Source organism: Rhamphochromis sp. 'chilingali' (assembly GCF_963969265.1).
Source record: "Rhamphochromis sp. 'chilingali' genome assembly, chromosome: 1".
Classification (NCBI taxonomy): domain Eukaryota; kingdom Metazoa; phylum Chordata; class Actinopteri; order Cichliformes; family Cichlidae; genus Rhamphochromis; species Rhamphochromis sp. 'chilingali'.
In genome coordinates, this window is record NC_137929.1 from 27,424,327 (window position 1) to 27,441,379 (window position 17,053).

Consider the following 17,053-nt stretch of genomic DNA (forward strand, 5'->3'; position numbering starts at 1 on the left):
CGGCCAAACTTTACAATCTATTATGTAACGTTTTATTTCTCCGCAGTACGAGCGCATTACGATCCTGCTGTGATTAATTATGTGGAAACGGTTAATTATGCTTGCATATAGCCCACTGATCATGAGCGTCACAAGGTAATTTTGTTGTTGTTGTTTTTATTGCTAAAATTGTAACAGTTAAGTACAAACGTGGCACCTTTACCCCTGCCGAAAGCAGCAGGTGTGAAGACACAAGAAAGTCAGGAAAATGGGCCCCTGTCTCCTTCTTTAGTATATATATATATTTATATATGTTTTAAGATGAAATAAATCCATGTTGTCTCCTAAGTATTTGGCCAGAAATATTTCTATTTAATTGTGTAAAATGATTTAAAAGCTTTTTTTCTGTATTTTTTGTAGTGAACTGTAAAACTTCATCCATTTAGATCTTGTACCCCAATAAAATATAAAAGAACTTGTGAAAATGTCCATTTATATATATTAAAAAGTGGAATGATGAATTTTTAAGATTGGGATAGAAGCACCCCTGAGTATGCAGCGAAACCCAGCTGTAAACAGTAACGCAGTTTATTGTGTGCAAAAAAAAGAGCCACAATTAAACATTGCCTTGTGTGCTATGCATCATAATGACTCCCATAAAAAGCTGAGGGCGAGAGGCATTCCTTCAGCAACTTCTGAGCGCGAGGCGTATGTGTAGTGAAACCACAGAGTCCACACCAGAGCTAAAGACCCAGCCTCCTCCTCCCCACTCCTTTTTCCCACCAACCACCCGTAATTAGGCTTATTGGCCCCTTGTTTTATGTCTGTTTTTACTGTACACTGCAGTAGTGATGCAGTGCATAGAAAAAAAGGGTCTGGGTTCTTGGTGTCTGGACAGCTTTGCTGGAAAAATGTGATATAAGTAGCTCTGTCTCCTTCTAGTTCCGTGCCATATCTAAGGAGAAGCAATGAACAAAGCTTTCAGTGGTTCCTGTTAGTGTGCCTCCTTAAACACCTTCACCTCCTATACTGCTGTGGATTTCTTCTTATTGTATATAGTGTTAGATTTCACCCTGCATGTCATCACCCCTGCCCAGCTGCAGGGTAAAACTGAAACGATTCCCAGCACCGTAGTCATAAAAATGCTGTCTCCAGCTTTTGTGAAAAGGTACATTCTCTGTTTAGAATAGCAAACAAGCTGCTCTTCAAATTGTGTTTTCACCCAGTTTTATCCAGTCAAATGCAGCAGTTGTGAAATTATGCTCCGCATTGTTCGGTAAATGGGTTTCTTTTCTATAAGTCAGCATTTTGTAAATGTAATTGCACAATAATGTTGACTCCTCACAGACAAGCCCATCGACTATTTTAACAGTCTCTGTCACTTTTTGTTTTGCCTTTTGTGTCTTTCTGACTTTTCTTCTGTGACTCTTTCTTAGGGAGATGCAGGCTCCTCTGCAGCAGGCATCAAGGTGAGAGCTAAGCTAAAGCCACTGTCATTTTGTCCTTGATTTAAGATTTTTAAATGGAAAAATGTAATTCATTAAGGTCCAAGTTGTGACTGTGTGTGCATCTACAGGTATTTTTTAAATAGGGTTGACTGTAGACAGCAGAAAAAGGACAGATGTTCCTTGGTTTGTTAACTATCCTTTGGAGCATTAACATCTGGCATTTTAGCCTTTACCAGCTTGGCTTTTTGGCTTCTCAACTCAATATATTAGCATAACTGGCTGGAGTGCTAGTTTATTAGCTAGTGTTAACTAAACTACGCTAAAAAAAGCAGTAAAGCATCAAGTGAGTTTAACTTGTTAGATACTGATCTGGTCCGTTAAGTAACAGAGGGGGTTGTTAATCAGTTTCAGCTGCTTTGGTGTTAATGACATTAACAACAGGTGCACTACAGGGGAACAACGAGACAACCCCCGAAACAGGAAACAGGTTTTACAGATAGAGGCCACTGACAGTTTTCTGACTGTTTTAGTTTTGCATTTTGTGTCTGTATCGCTGCTGGTAGCGTGAGGCGATACCTGGACCCTACAGACGTTACACAGATAGTCCAGTTCCTCCAGGATGGCACATTGTGATGTGCCACTGGCAGAAAGTTTGCTGTGTCTCCCAGCACCATATCAAGAGCATGGAGGAGATTCCAGGAGACAGGCAGTTAGTCTAGGAGAGCAGGATGGGGCTGTAAATGGTTCTTAACCCATTATCAGGATCAGTATCTCCTCCTTTGTACAAGGAGGAACAGGATTAGCACTATATAAGGACTGCCAGACCTACAAAATGACCTCCAGCAGACCACTGGTGTAAATGTCTCTGACCAAACAATCAGAAACAGCCTTCATGAGGCTGGCCTGAAGGCCCGACGTCCTCTTGTAGTGCCTGAAACGTTGTTCAGCATGACAGGTTTAGTGGTGGATCAGTGATGGTCTGAGGAAGCATATCAATGGAGAGGCATACAGAGCTCTGCAGGCTAGCCAACAACACTCTGGCCTTCATTAGGTATCCTAGGTATCATTAGGTATCAGGAAGAAATCCCTTGGTTCGATTTTCTGAACCAGTGCTGGTGCAGGTGGTCCCGGGTTCCTCCCAGTGCACAACAATGCCAGCCTCAAGTGGTGAGATTTCACAGGCAGTTCCTGGAAGATGAAGGACTTCACTGGCTCCCACACTCACCTCAGCTAAATCAAACAGAACATCTCTGGGACATTATGTTTGTTTCAATGAGAAAATTAGATTTTCTCAGATTGAAGAACTGACAGGAATGCAAAAGGCGAGAGAGAGACGGGGAAACTGCGGGTTGGCTGCTCTGAGCCAAAGGGCATGTGGGCACCCGCTCAACACAGTGAGCTAAACCAACGCCCTTCTCACTGAGATTCTGTTAAATTTTTTAAGTATAGTTTACTTACCAGACGAATGCTAGCCTGTGCTACTTTCATTCATTTTAATTGGATTCAATAAGGAAAAAATGGACTTCCATTAGTAAAGCAATAACACAATAATGAGCTACAGTGTTACTCTATGAACAGGAATAGGTAAGTGTAGTCAACATGAAAGAAAATAAGATTCAGATAGCTATACGTACTTGGATCAGGGGTCTTTTTTGTTACCAATTGAAACTAACTACTAAGATTAAGAACTTATAAAGGACTTTCTGTTAATACATGCAGAACAGAAGTACAGATACTTGGTGGTATTTTGAAATCGGTCACACCGGTTAAATAGAAAACTCTTTACATGTATTACAGGGTGAACCTGGAGAGCCTGGAAGAAGTGGACTAAAGGTAACGACTACACTTTGCTACACCTCATGGCTTTTTGATACACAGCATAAAGGAAGTAGTACATAATTGCATGCAACAGTCATAGTAGTATGGTTTTAAATATACCGACATATTTTACTCAAAATATAACTCGACCAGTGAATAGTTTTAGGAAACCTGAGTGTATATGAAAGTCTATTTATTTTTCATCATTGTGCCTGTACACATCGAAACTTTTGCAAATTAGAAAAGCTCAAATATGGACATGCTCATTCAAAACTCAGCCGAACGTTACTGTTTAAATGGCATTAAGAATGCAAGTTGACCTTCAGTACATCACAGCCCTTCACTTCACTTTAATTCAGCTTGATTGTTGTTTAGAGCCAGTGTAGGGTCTCCAGTTTCATACTAACACCTCTGGATATACTAATCTTCTGGATTTTTCTCTTTTTTTGGCTCCTTGTTCTTGTTTCCATGTTTCTGCGTGCATTTCCCTTAGCTCCAACCACAAGGTCACCCTATTCTGCTGCTTCAGTTTTATTGTTCAAGCGATATTCGCCGCTACGACCTCTGTTCCCGGCCGTTGTTTGTTGTAGTGTTTGACATACTTTCCGAGGCAACAATGGCAGCCAGGAGAATGTTGCTGAAGAAACAGCTTTTGTTGAGAAACTAATAAACAGTCACGCCGAAGAAGAAAACTGAGCCATTGTCCGGCCTTTGACCAGACTTCTGCTGACATTGCACCAATGCCTCATGTAAATTACACTCTCAGTCTCTTTTATCTGTTTGGACAAACTAGTTCCAGGCGACAGAAAGGTTGTTTTTTTTAGCAAGTGCCTCTTATTTCCTGCTTTGCCGCCAAGTAAAATTGTGGCCTAACTAACTTTTAATGCTTAATCATATTGTTCGTTTTACATCCTTCTTGTGCTGACACACTTAAAAATTGGGTTTTTTTCACATAATAGTGTCACAAGATTGAGTTGTTGTTTCCCATTTAACATCACCATTGGGTGGCACTCATTTATTCAGCTGTCAACAAGAAGGACTTAATTTTTTATAATGCTTTCATTAGCAGCAATCGCAGTTTACAGCCTCCTCTCTGATCCCCCGAGTGCCATTACGATTCATTATTCTTGAGCGGCGCTAATCATTTCTTTTCATATGCCATAAATCTAGTGGTCATAGTTTTCCCGTTAAGTCAGAAATTTTTATTTTGAAAGTCTCAAAGTATTCTCATCGGAGGATTGGGGGGGGGGGAGCCTGACCTCTTGAGTTTTCCACAGTCGAATCAAATGACTGCGTTCTCAGCTTGACAATCACCCGACCTTGATAATAGAAAAATACGCCAACTCTTCCTACGCTGCCAAACTCGGAGGACCTTGAAGCCGTGGCAGCTTTCGCAAACAGCTTTTGCAACTTTAACCCAAAGTATCAGACGATTTTTCCTTCCAGAAACCCCGAACACTTCACACCTGCCCAAACCAATAAAATCCTAAAAATGAAACTCAGTTGCACTTTTTGAAGGGTTGACAAGTACTAATCGCGCTGTCAAGCCACGGCTGCATGAGTTGGTCTGAAAGTGCATGTGCAAGTACCTTCTGCTGATGCTTACCACAAGCGAATGACGGTGAAAATACAATTTCTGGACAGCGGGCAGCTTTTCAGAACCACGACAGCTTGATAGACAGAGGAAAACACAAATAGAAAATAGCATAGAGCTTTTCAAACCCAAATGAGGCTTGACTCAGCTTAGCTTGGCTTGGCTGTAACATGTCACACTCTTCTTGTGTAGGGAGAGCCAGGACTTCCAGGGCTGCCTGGACTACCAGGGATAAAGGTAAATGCTTCGTGTTTTCATCCACCCTCCCATCAGTGTTGTCCCTGTCCGTCAGCTTCAGTCCATCTGTGGTAGAGTACACATCTGGCCTGCTGTCACGCCGTCGTGGACCGATCTCGCTTCTCCTGCTTTGTGGGGATTCGCACTTCAGCTTAGCAGCGCGGTAGCTGCTGCGAAGCGAAAGTGAGGAGTTTAGGCGAAATGACAAAACCAAACAGTCTGAGCTTTTGATCTAAAGATGCCAGCGTTCAGCAGGAAAACTGTCTCATTAGGATTCGTGAATAACACGGAGGTCCATGAATTAATGATCGAATGCTGCTTAGCAGGCAGACATTTCAGTCGACTTCCTGACAGTGGCAATCAGGAGGCTCAATGTGTCAAAAGTGCTGCTCGTTAAAAAGAGGAAGTTTAACTTTTATTTGATTATTCCGGGTTTTTTAAAGCTACTGTTTTCCCCGTATCAAGAGCAGATGGCGAATCGAAAAGCACAAATGGCGCATGTTAAAGAAAATCAATGCACTTGTGTACCATTAAGCTTAAAATATAACTGTTGAATGTAAGGAATGCTCACACGGACATGGAGATGATGGTGCTTGTTATGCCTGTTTTGTTCTTTTCTTTTCATATGCTTGGAACGTGCTGGGCTTGTTAAAAAAAGGCCCTTTCATTTTACACTTTATATACTCCTGTTTTGACTTAAGAGGCCTGTATGCTTGATGGATTCTAACAATATTTTTTTGCTAACGTAGCACTCGGCCTTGCACTTTGTTCTGCTCTCTGCATTCTTTGCTGTTTATCCAATCAAAGTTTAAAGGTTTGAAAGCCAAATGTCCATTGCCTCTCTGAGGGCTTCCAGAGTGCCTAATGTTCTCTAGGTTGCAGATGGTGTAATAATACATTCCGGTTAAGTAATTTCCCAATCAAATGTTATGTAAATCAAACCCAGTGTCGCACTTCATGCTGGACCCTCGCTCCTCATACGTGAAAGTGTAAATGCAGGAAAATTGGAAGCGTCTCCGTGAGCGGCGCAGACCCTCTTAATCAGAACGCTTCTGCGTGCCCCGATGAGTTTCTAACAAGGTCAGTCGTAACGTCTATTAGGATTCATAAGAGGGAGAGACTCGTTAATATATGAGGAACCAGGGGATAAATTAACCAGCCACTGATAATGTGTGTCTGTGAGTGTGATTTATGCATGAGTGCGCGCTTGTGTGCGCGTGCAAGTGTGCAAGCTGTAAGTGCATGCCTGTCTTTATAAATGTGTTTGCTCATGCATCTTGTGTGTGTGTGTTTAGTGCTACATGAGAGACGCCCAGTGAAAAAATTAATAATAGCTGCTCGTGGTTGTGTTTTGGTTTTTGGTTTTTTTGCGCAGGGTGAGCCCGGGTTTCTCGGTCCCCAGGGTGAGCCTGGGCTTCCAGGACTCCCAGGAACTAAGGTGGGTGATTTCAGCTCGTCACTGTGATGTTGTTTATCACAGCGTGGGAGGTATTTTCTGCTCCGAGTGACACGCTGAATATTACGAGCTGGTAATGATGAGACGCAAACACTTTGACTGATGGTTATCACATCCTATCAGCCCGATCATCGGTGAAATCGCGAATTCCTTTGAGTTTCTGTTCTCATTACCCTTCATTATCGCTTTCCCCTCAAGGTGATTAAACCTCTGTTGCTTCAAAATGTCACTTGGAAGTGGTCAGAATGAGATAATCCTCTGCCGCTACCTTTGAGTCCTGACATTATCACACTGCGGAGCCAGCGGTGATAATCCAGACATGCAAGAGTTATTGCTCGTGCTCATGTCCTTTTGCATCGGGCTGTTTGCAGTGCGCAGATAACTGAGCTATATTAGCGTTTCGCTGTCCTCTGGCATATTTCTGCTGCTAAAAAATTGGCTTTGTAGAAAAACAATTTGGCTTAATGTTTATTCCATTTGAGACAATCAGCGTTTTACTTGCTTTTTTTGTTTTCAAGGCACACTACACATAATAACATATCAGTAATCATTTATTATTAAATCCTTACTGAGTCGATGCTGCTGGATAATAACTGCGTCCCGCTCGGTTTTTAAATATAAGTATTAGACACTGTGAAGCTCGAGTTTTACCACGTCTCCCTCTATTGGCTGTTTTCAGTCAAATCAAAATTCAAAATTAAGAACGTGCATTTAAATCATCGACTTTAAGGAAAAGGGTTTCACTTCTTTGTTGTCGATTTCCTCGGCCCTGTCACATCTCATGTCTGCCTCGTGCTGACTCGGCATCAGTATTTACATTTCGCCGTTTGAATATGTTGAGTAAGCGAGCTCGTGAAAAGGCTGAGGAGTCATGCTGAATATGTATGACATGAGGGGAACCGAAGGCGCGCCTCATGTTCAGAAGATGCACCGCGGGCCTTGTGCTGACATTAAAGAGGGAACTCAGCTTTGATCAGCAGTTCTGCATGACACCTTGTTGCAGGAGAACAATAGTAACTCACCTCTTCTTCTCCTTCTCTTTGCATAGGGTGAGAAAGGTGACCACGGACCACCAGGGAAGGGGGAACGAGGAGAGACGGGACCCACTGGACCAAAGGTCAGCAAGTGAAGGGCATAAGTGTGCATTCATGCCTGTGCGTACGGTATGAATTATTAAAGAAATAAGTCGCTGAAGCGAGGAGTCTTTGGAGCTTTTCAGCTGTTGCTTTGCTGCCATCTAGAGCCTCTTTGATCCAAACACACACGGCAAAGTTCTCCAAGTCATAAATCAGATAAGGCGATGCTTAATCAAGACTTCATGTTCTCTTTTTGTTAAACCTGGCTAAAACATTATAGTCTGTGATAGGTCCGTGGCTTTCCCTGGAGTGCGTGCAAAGTAAACCCAGTGTAAATGAGGTTGCCTTTGTTTATGTCTGGTGCTGCCCCTGCAGGTAGCTTAATCTCCAGTCTAAACTTAGACGACACAGAGATCTGGTTCACATCCTATTACATGCCCCAGAAGTGAAACTCATCCTCTGTCAGCGACACAGTTCAAATAAACACGTTCTCCACTTCTTGGCGGTTGCAGCGTATTAAAACCTGGTTATTTTAGTGGAGCTCGAAGCGTAGCTCTCACAGGAGGAGTCAGAGAGGATGATAATGTTTCCTTCAGGAAATGTGTTTTTAGAAATGCGTAATTTTCTTTAAACCCATAAAAGTTTTTAAAAAGGGTTTGTTTTATATTCTTCAACTTTATGTGCATGTCTGAAGTACTACGCGTTAGTATCCTCTTCACCTGTGTGTTTTTTTTAAACGTGGCAGGGTTCACAAGGAGAGGCTGGTACACCTGGCCCTAAAGGGTCAAAGGTCAGTACAGCAGATTTGTTTTCTCTACACTGCATGGGAATTAGTTGATCCTGGGTAAAAGAACCAGCTAAATGTATTTTCCAGTGATCTTGGTTTGTTTTTTTGTCCTGAGCTGGTAAAAATGTGAAAACACTAAGAACTTAATGATCCTTGTTAAGCGTGTTGTTTATAAAAACAATCAGATTTACAGGTTTTAATAAATGTTGGAGGAGTCTTTGAGTTGAATGCAACACACATCAGATTAAATTAACAACATTTAAACGAACTCACATAAATCGGTTGCACACACAAATTTAAACTCCACCAACACTTTAAACTCCTTCAGTGTAATAAGGGCGAAAAGCTGAACTTCAGATTTTAATTTATTCTCATTTATAATTAATTTATTCAAGCTTTTATCACAGCTTTTGAAGCTGTAAAGAACATAGATATTATTTCATCAAAGTTGTTCTTTCATTCTGTCAAATGCAAGCTGTAAATACTAAAAGGCCTCAGCATCTATAAAAATGTAAAGTGTGTGGCTGAAGGCGTGACGGCAGTGTGCCTTGAGTTCAATATTCGTTGTTTGTCTTTCATATTAGGGCGAGGGTGGAGATAAAGGAGACTTGGGGCTCATTGGACCAAGGGTAAGCAAGCATATTAAAGATAATTAAGGATGCTGTGTGCTGACACGCTAAACCTTTTAATTTCTAATACAACACTTCAGTTCTAGGATGTGATTAGGATGAGCACATCAGAGTGACAGCTCAGTTTGAGTGTTGGTTTGTTATCACCACCAGGGGGCAGTAGTTAAGCCTAGGCAGATTTCTGAAAGGGAGGCACTCTATTGAGCTTGTAATTCTTTGATATGATATAATCATGTGTGAAATAAAAATGTGTTTAATGGTGTTGGACATGTGCAGGGCCCACCTGGGCAGAAAGGAGAACAAGGTGCCACCGAAATCATCGACTACAACGGAAACATTCAGGAAGCTTTACAGGTCGGTTCCTTAGACGTAAAAGACGAGGGGAAAGTGATTCCTTTTTATTTTTGATGCATGTACCTACCTATGAATGGTTCACCTTCCTCACTGCTTACTTGCCAGATTAAAAGTGGAGCTAAAGTAGGTGAAAGTGAATTATTTGCCTGCATAACATAATGACTAAAAAGGAAAAAATATAAACATGTATAGAAATGTAATCCAGTGCAATGCCTTCATTTGAAGCTGCTTAGGTTGAGCTCTATAGACGCTGAGGGTGTTCCTGTGCAGAAATGTGCTGACACAAAGGTTTCTTTTCATGTGACCTCTACAATCTTATCTCTCACCTCTTCCCCACTTCCACTCCTGTGGCCTACTGCAGAAGATTACCACTATTACAGTTACGGTAAATAGGCTCTGTGTATTCTGTGTATCGTTTCATCTCCAAAGTGTGATCCATCTATGTCCGAGCATGGGCCCGACCCGGTTCCAACACCCGTTTGCGCTGCCCTGTTGTACTTGTCCTCCCTCACCCAGCAACGTTTTTGCTTGACAGTGAATAAAACTGTATTCAGTGCTGCGATTGTGCTTCTCTGTGATCGACCTTACATGCTGCCTGAGCTGCTGGTTGTGTCCTTGAATGTCTATTAAACAGCATTAAGAGGGTTTTCCAAACTCATTCAATCCGCTTCTTGTCAAAATCGCATCACGTATAGCAGTCAAGAATCCCAAAGGCTGTGGTTTGAGTCAGCAATAGTTTATTCCACCTTCCAACATGTCTACATCTAAAATAAGCATACGGATGTGTAGCCTTTTTTTTCACTAAGAACTACAAACCCCAGAGCAGAAAAATGCAGATTTTCCATTTCACCCTAAATCAGTGTCAGAATGGCAGAATTTATGGTTCAGCTGTCGAAGTCATGCAGCCCTCACATCCTAACATCAAAGTGTGTAATTCTGTCATACATGTTCTCACTTTTGTGACCTCTGCATGTGTTGAGCGTCCTGTTCATGGTTAATACCTGATTCCTAACATAATTTTTCAGTGTTATGGCCAGTGCCAGTTTTAATTAAAACGTAATTCACAGCATTGTTTCGTAGGTTTCACTACAGCTGTGATGTATTCACACTTGTGCGCACGTGTTGAAGAGAAATCTGTCTCTCTTTCTGTCCAGGGTCCCCCTGGGCCTCCTGGGCCAACGGGACCACCAGGCATAAAGGTAAATTTCTTATGTGTGTGTGTATGTGTAGTTGTGTGTTTGATTATGATGTCAAGTGGTGATCTTTTACAAGTCACATTATGTAACTTGATAGCTAATTTAGTCTAATTTGTGGTCATAAAAATGTCATATCAGGGGGATCGCGGTCTGCCTGGTCTTCCTGGACTTGATGGAGAAAGAGTAAGTTGATCTTATACATGTGTATATATATTTACTTACATTGGTTAACCTTAACATGTGGAGTCGAGAGTAGATGACCTAAGTGTAGACAAACAAAGGCAAAACGGGGTCCTTAACAAAAATCGAGCCGTTTTTTATGTCTGGTAGAAAACTACAAAACAAAGGGAAAAAGCGAAACAAGACGAAGCTAAACAATAACCTAAACTGGGAAAGCTAAACGTGAAAAACCCCTAACATGAAACCTGGCCTGGATACATGGAAACATGGTGTGAAACACAGACAACCTGACAGTGAATGCATGACAACAGATCACATAAATACACATGAGGGTGACGAGGGAAGTGGAAACACAGCAGATACAAATGAACATGACGCCACAGAGGAAGCAAAAATAAACACATTAAACACGGAACACAAGACTTTCAAAATAAAACAGGAATCACTTAAGACACGTTAGGGAAATAGAAACGGGAGATGGGACACGGACATACTGAGAAACAAATACAGAGACGGTGACGGCTGGGGAGAACACATGACAGATGGGGAAGACATGGAACGAGACACAAGGGGAAACATGTAAACCAGAGAAGGAGATAAGACAGAGGGATAGAGAGGGAGCGACACAGAGGCAAAGACATCTCTGAGACACAAAGGGCGAGGGAGACTTAAGCACAGGGGACACGACAGTCTCCCACACTGAAGACACGACACTACAACCAACATAGTGGGGAAGACACAGAACTGGGAGTAACCTACACAGGGAAACAGAACTGAAAATCAACAGAAGCAACTGAACCGTATAAACAAGAAACAAGAAGAAGGATTACCTGCATATTTGTTGACCTCATTATTTGAAATGTCTAATATGACAATCTACCACAGACAGGACAGTGTCTGTTAGAGAATATCAGGAGAACAGACAGTTTTTTGTAGCCAGTACAAAATCCATTCTCAATTAATAGCTACAGTGAAAATAGAAATTAATCATTTTCATCTCTTTGGGTAACTTTCTACCCCCTCTTAGGGATACAAAGGCTCTAAAGGAGACATGGGAATGCCCGGAGCTTCAGGGGAGAAAGGAACAACTGGTTTACCTGGCTTACCTGTAAGAATACTCTCCCATTCTGATAAATGCCTCTGAAACTTTTACCTACTCAGCCTGTCATTCGGCAGACACAACGTGGATCTCATGAAACTTTTGTTCCTCTAGGGTGTCAATGGAATGAAAGGGGATAAAGGAGATGCAGGACTCCCAGGTCCTCAAGGTCCTTCTGTAAGTTAGAACAAAATATAGTAACAACAATATTTACAAAGAGAGTGCAGTGACAAGACTGATGTAAGAGGTGGACACTCAGATTTCTACAGCTGACCCAGTTCCATACGCATTTCTGGGAGTTCCTTTTCTCAAGGTGCAAAATATCAGGAAGAAAATAATCAAATAAAGTGTGCAACCTGATTGACTGATTTGCTGCTAAAAGCATGTCTTATATTTTGCACTTGATACTCAAATGAAATAATTGCACCTGTGTTTCGAAAATAGTTCCACTTTTGTAAATCACACACACCTTGTAGCTCTATTTTTGCTCTCACTCTGTTTTTTTTATCTGCCCTATATGTCACGCTTTTATTGTGAAATGTAAATAACATGTAATAAACTTGTTGACTCACACTTTTATTATATCATTTCTCTCCTAATGTTTTCAGATAATTGGCCCTCCAGGGCCATCAGGGCCCCATGGATCCCCAGGACCTATGGTCAGTGTGCTGCCCTGAAAACCCCCTTTTTCATTAGTGGACACAAACTACACGTGTATTAGACACACAGCATATGCTAATAACCCTAATGACATGTTACATGACAACTCATAACGAACGAAAAGACAACACCTCACACAGTGTCCAGCAGCAGGTTAAAAGTCTACAGGTTCCTTTTAAAAAAATCTCAATATCTTAAGAAGAAGTGGGTATTTGGAGCCACGCTAGCATTTCCTTCACCTTACATATATAGACTGTCAGTCACTAATTACATTTCCCATCTGTCTGCGGCCCAGTCCAGCTTAACTCCTCTTTAATCCCACAGTGGTGTTTGCTTGTATGAAGTCACCAAGGAACAAAGTAAAAATAAAACACAGGGAGCCCTCGTCAGTTTTTCGCTGTGAGCAATTTCACGGTGCTGCGCTTGTTCTTCTTTTCGTCCATCCCTTCAACGCAGCTTTCACAACAATTTATGTGCAATGGTTCGGGCCACAAGCAGAACATAGAAAAGAAATGTGGGGATAGACAAATGAAATATATTCAAAATAATCGAACCAGGTACTTGTAAACTAAGTTAGCCACTTTTTAAATGTTTTTCAGGGTCCCCATGGCTTTCCTGGACCAAAGGTAAATATCAACAAAGTGAACATACAATTCCTTCACGTGTACAATATTAAGCCAAAGTTAGGTCATCTTATAAGTAGTTATTATAAATATTTAGTGAGCCTGAAACGTAAAACAAAAGCATCTCCTGCTTCTCTTTCTTTCTCAGGGTGAACCTGGTTTGCATGGGGCAAAGGGTACTCGAGGAGAACCAGGACACAAAGGGGACCGTGGACCTCTGGGTCTCCCTGTAAGTGAAACCACACACCACAGGGTGTCTTCAGCCAGTCCTGCCCTTTATTTCTTTATTTCTTTACACCATAGAGATCCCTCATTTGTATTGTATTGTGCATTAGTACACACATTTGTATGTGTGTGTTTGTATATTTAAGTGTGCGTGCGTGCGCGCGTGTGTAAGTGCGTGCATCTATAATCCATTTTCTGTGCTCATTTTCATTTGCCTGGGCTGACTACTTTGCCGAGCGCCCTGTAACACACAGTGTAATTTAGTTGTTGTAAACCCTGCCATCAACCTGTCCTAATAACAGTGTTCATCTGGTACTAATCCCGCCTTGTTCATGTCACTCATACCTCCATAACCACACAGGGAGCCTCCGGCTTGGACGGCAAGCCTGGAATTAGGGTGAGTGCCATGTGACCAAGAGGCTTCAGCACCTAACTCGTACAGTATCTACTTCGACAGTATCCCCTCCATACAGTCCCCTCATTCTCCTATTTTTCTTTTTGTTCAGCCATGCCACCTCATACTGTTTATATCATTTTTACCAAAAAAGACAGTTTTGTTTCCATTTTTGTTTTCTTTTCGATTTTTATAGCTCAGAAAAAAAGACTGTCCGCACTCACTTCAGCTCAGAGGACTGAGACCATACGCAGCACTGTTAGAGCAGGCATTTCAAGGCTCTTGTTTTGTCCCGTGTTGCATTAACTGAGCATTAACACACACTCATACATTAACTGTGTCAGCAGCGTAAATGTCCTTTGTGGCCAATGCACGTCTTACACTTCTGTGTGCTGGTTGTAGGTCAAACAAGGAGTATTATATATATACATGTATAAATATATATGCGGAGGCTATATGTGGCTTTTGCTACCATTTGCATTAACCTTAATTATTCTGAAACACGTGCTTATTCTAACCCAAGGTTGTAAACTCACCATGATAACACTGTTTTCTGCAGGGCATGGATGGGCCTCCAGGTCCTGCTGGTCCAGCTGGGCCGAAGGGGGATATTGTAAGATCAACATTTCATTTCTTCTATCTTACTGATGATACTCTGCATTAACGGCCGACCGCTATATAGTGACCGATTATTGACCGACATTAGATGTTTGTCAATATAGCATCCGCTTTTTATAATGGCCAATAAATTAAAATTAATTATATAAATAAAGAAGAGATTATTCAGCAGCGAGAGTTGCTGTGGTATAGTTTGTCCACCAGAGGGCACTCTGCCATTCCCCTGTTAGCACAGTAGTGCTACATTAACCAACCGATCAGAGTCAAGCAGAGTGTAAATGAGTAATCCATGACTTCAAGAGGCAGGAAAACAAGATTATAAATTTTACTGTCATGTTATCATAGAAAGGACTCGTAAATAACTGCTTGTAAAAAGTATTCAGGAATCTATGTTGTGTCTGAAAGGAAAAATATCGTCTCATTTATCAGATTATCAGAGTTGTAAATCACTAAATATCCATATTGGTGTTAAAAAATCTCATATATCGGTTGGTCCTAATTCATTTAACCTTTTACCTGCCATTGTAAGTACAACACTGATGTATTTAAACTAGGGTGAGAAAGGAGCACCAGGTGAGCCAGGGCCAAGAGGACCCTATGGACTACCTGTGAGTTTGAAATAGTTCAATGCCTACATTTACGTTGTATTTTTTGTTACAAAAAATAAAAAAAAATGTATTGATACAGTGTGAAATACATATTTTTGATCATAATACGGCTCATGTCTCTATTTGCAGGGAGCTGCTGGAACACCAGGCTTGGATGTGAGTCTGTTTGACTTTCTTTTAGTTCTGTTTTTAACAAGAAAGTTTGAGGAAAAAAGAATTAGTGATGAAAACAGGAATCAAACCGCTTCTTCTGGTTGAGGAATACTTAGGAAAAAGCTTTAAAATATATATTTTAAATCTCAAAACAAGAAGAAAGTGTAACTCCACAGAATCTGATGCAGCATTGTTTAAAATGTCCATAATTCAGTTCCTGAATACGAGTTGTAAAGCACCAAATGATATACAGAAAGAAAGCCAACCCATACCTGAAAAATACTTTGTATAACAGAGGAACGCCTCATCAAATCTGCCTCATATGTTCCACATTTTGCAAATCTCCATATCACAAGTCGATAGCATGATATACCATAATAGCATCAGTCATTTCAGGCACTTTTTGTTCATTTGTGCTGCTTTTTGTGGATAATAAGTACTCCTCCTTGCCTGATGCTAATTATCTTATTAGTGAATGATAGAAAGATGGCTGATTGATCTTCTATAAGTTCTCATACACTGTGTGTTCAATTCAGTAAGCGTTGTTGTGTGTAAATTGGTCTGGTTACGGAGCCCTTTAGAGATCTCATTTAGAAGTTAACTACATAAATATCATTTTTTGTTTTACACCCAGCTATTTCTTCTTCTTTTGGTCTTAAGTTTTAAAGCTTTCAGTTTTAAGTTTGATTGAAAATGTCTTGCTTTTAGCGTTGCAAGGGCAAGATAAGCCTCTTATGTCTGTGCGTGTCAAAGGCGAGCACAGCTCATCACACGCCGACCTTGGTCGGGACCCCCGTGCGTCAGATTTTAATGTGGAGTTGTGCTTTTACAGGGGTTGCCAGGCTTAAGGGGAGAAAAAGGCGACGTTGGGGAAAGAGGAGAAAAGGTAGATGTAGATATACTGTAACGGCTCATTAATAACTACATAGAAGGCTGATGTCAATGGACAGTGACAGGATGCTTTAGAGCTATAATATCAATAATTGAAGTACTGACATTATTAAACCACAGTAGCTGACTACAGTACATTTTAATTTGCTAATTTCATTAGCCATTATTATCCTAATGAGCTTCCTTTACAGATACTGTGAACATGTTTTGCTTGGGCTCAGTCTTTTGTACAGCAGTTGTGCCTCCTCGACAGATGGACTCAAGAGCCAATTGGATAATAGCGTCCTATAACGGCAGTCCTCCATTGCTTAAAGTGTCATCCCCAGTCCTCTCAAACCAGCTTTTGTTCTCCACTTTTGAGTGATTTGCCATCTCATCAAATCCAGTGTCATTCTAAGTCATTTAAAGCTGATTTTGATGTATTAGCCCAAACAAGTCCATTGACAACAGGCTCTTAAAATTCATGCTTATTTATTTTCTGTTGTTTCCACGCATGGACATAAACTTGAAGCATTTCACCTTGAGTTGCTGAGCCTGTTGGTAATCCTTTCCCTGCTTGTGTTTACAGTAGTCTGTAGCTTTCAGTGTTACTTGTGTGTGTCTCTGGACCACTAACAGGCATGATTTGTTCAGTAGATGTCTTTAAGAAACTGTATCCTATATAAAGACGCTTTGCTGCTCCGTGGCGTGTTCTGTGAATCGTCGTGTTTACCGACAATTTCTAACGCACAACAGATTGTAGCGCTGCGCCTCTTTAGTGTATTTGTACAGGTAGCGTCTGATAAGAATCTGGCAGAGTGTGGATGATACACAATAATCAAGTACTTACACTTTTAATGAGTTATGGGTGGTAGCTATGAGTGCTAATAACTTGCATGAACTCAATTCAACATACGTTACCACTTCAAAGTTTGGGGTGACTTTAAATTCATATTTTATATGTATTTTTCATTATAAATCATTTATTATGTTTAATGGAATTTCTACACAGGCTCATTTTCAACCATTTCAAACAAATCTATCGTATT

General features: G+C 41.0%; 1 protein-coding gene across 7 annotated transcripts in view; it reads left to right on the forward strand.

The window, feature by feature from the left end:
- col25a1 (collagen type XXV alpha 1 chain) overlaps positions 1-17,053 on the forward strand; it is a 157,925-nt gene that overhangs the window by 132,479 nt on the left and 8,393 nt on the right. For 3 of the 7 annotated variants that reach the window (XM_080883675.1, XM_080883674.1, XM_080883669.1), the window contains 21 exons: positions 1,416-1,448; positions 3,225-3,260; positions 5,032-5,076; positions 6,452-6,514; positions 7,581-7,649; positions 8,354-8,398; positions 8,980-9,024; positions 9,301-9,378; positions 9,740-9,763; positions 10,533-10,577; positions 10,713-10,757; positions 11,782-11,862; positions 11,968-12,030; positions 12,462-12,512; positions 13,113-13,139; positions 13,285-13,365; positions 13,723-13,758; positions 14,315-14,368; positions 14,928-14,981; positions 15,111-15,137; positions 15,967-16,020. In XM_080883675.1, the coding sequence (XP_080739801.1) occupies positions 1,416-1,448; positions 3,225-3,260; positions 5,032-5,076; positions 6,452-6,514; positions 7,581-7,649; positions 8,354-8,398; positions 8,980-9,024; positions 9,301-9,378; positions 9,740-9,763; positions 10,533-10,577; positions 10,713-10,757; positions 11,782-11,862; positions 11,968-12,030; positions 12,462-12,512; positions 13,113-13,139; positions 13,285-13,365; positions 13,723-13,758; positions 14,315-14,368; positions 14,928-14,981; positions 15,111-15,137; positions 15,967-16,020 (1,056 nt within the window). The remainder of the gene's footprint in view (positions 1-1,415; positions 1,449-3,224; positions 3,261-5,031; positions 5,077-6,451; positions 6,515-7,580; positions 7,650-8,353; positions 8,399-8,979; positions 9,025-9,300; positions 9,379-9,739; positions 9,764-10,532; positions 10,578-10,712; positions 10,758-11,781; positions 11,863-11,967; positions 12,031-12,461; positions 12,513-13,112; positions 13,140-13,284; positions 13,366-13,722; positions 13,759-14,314; positions 14,369-14,927; positions 14,982-15,110; positions 15,138-15,966; positions 16,021-17,053) is intronic. The other 4 variants (XM_080883673.1, XM_080883671.1, XM_080883672.1 and 1 more) reach the window with 4 other exon arrangements.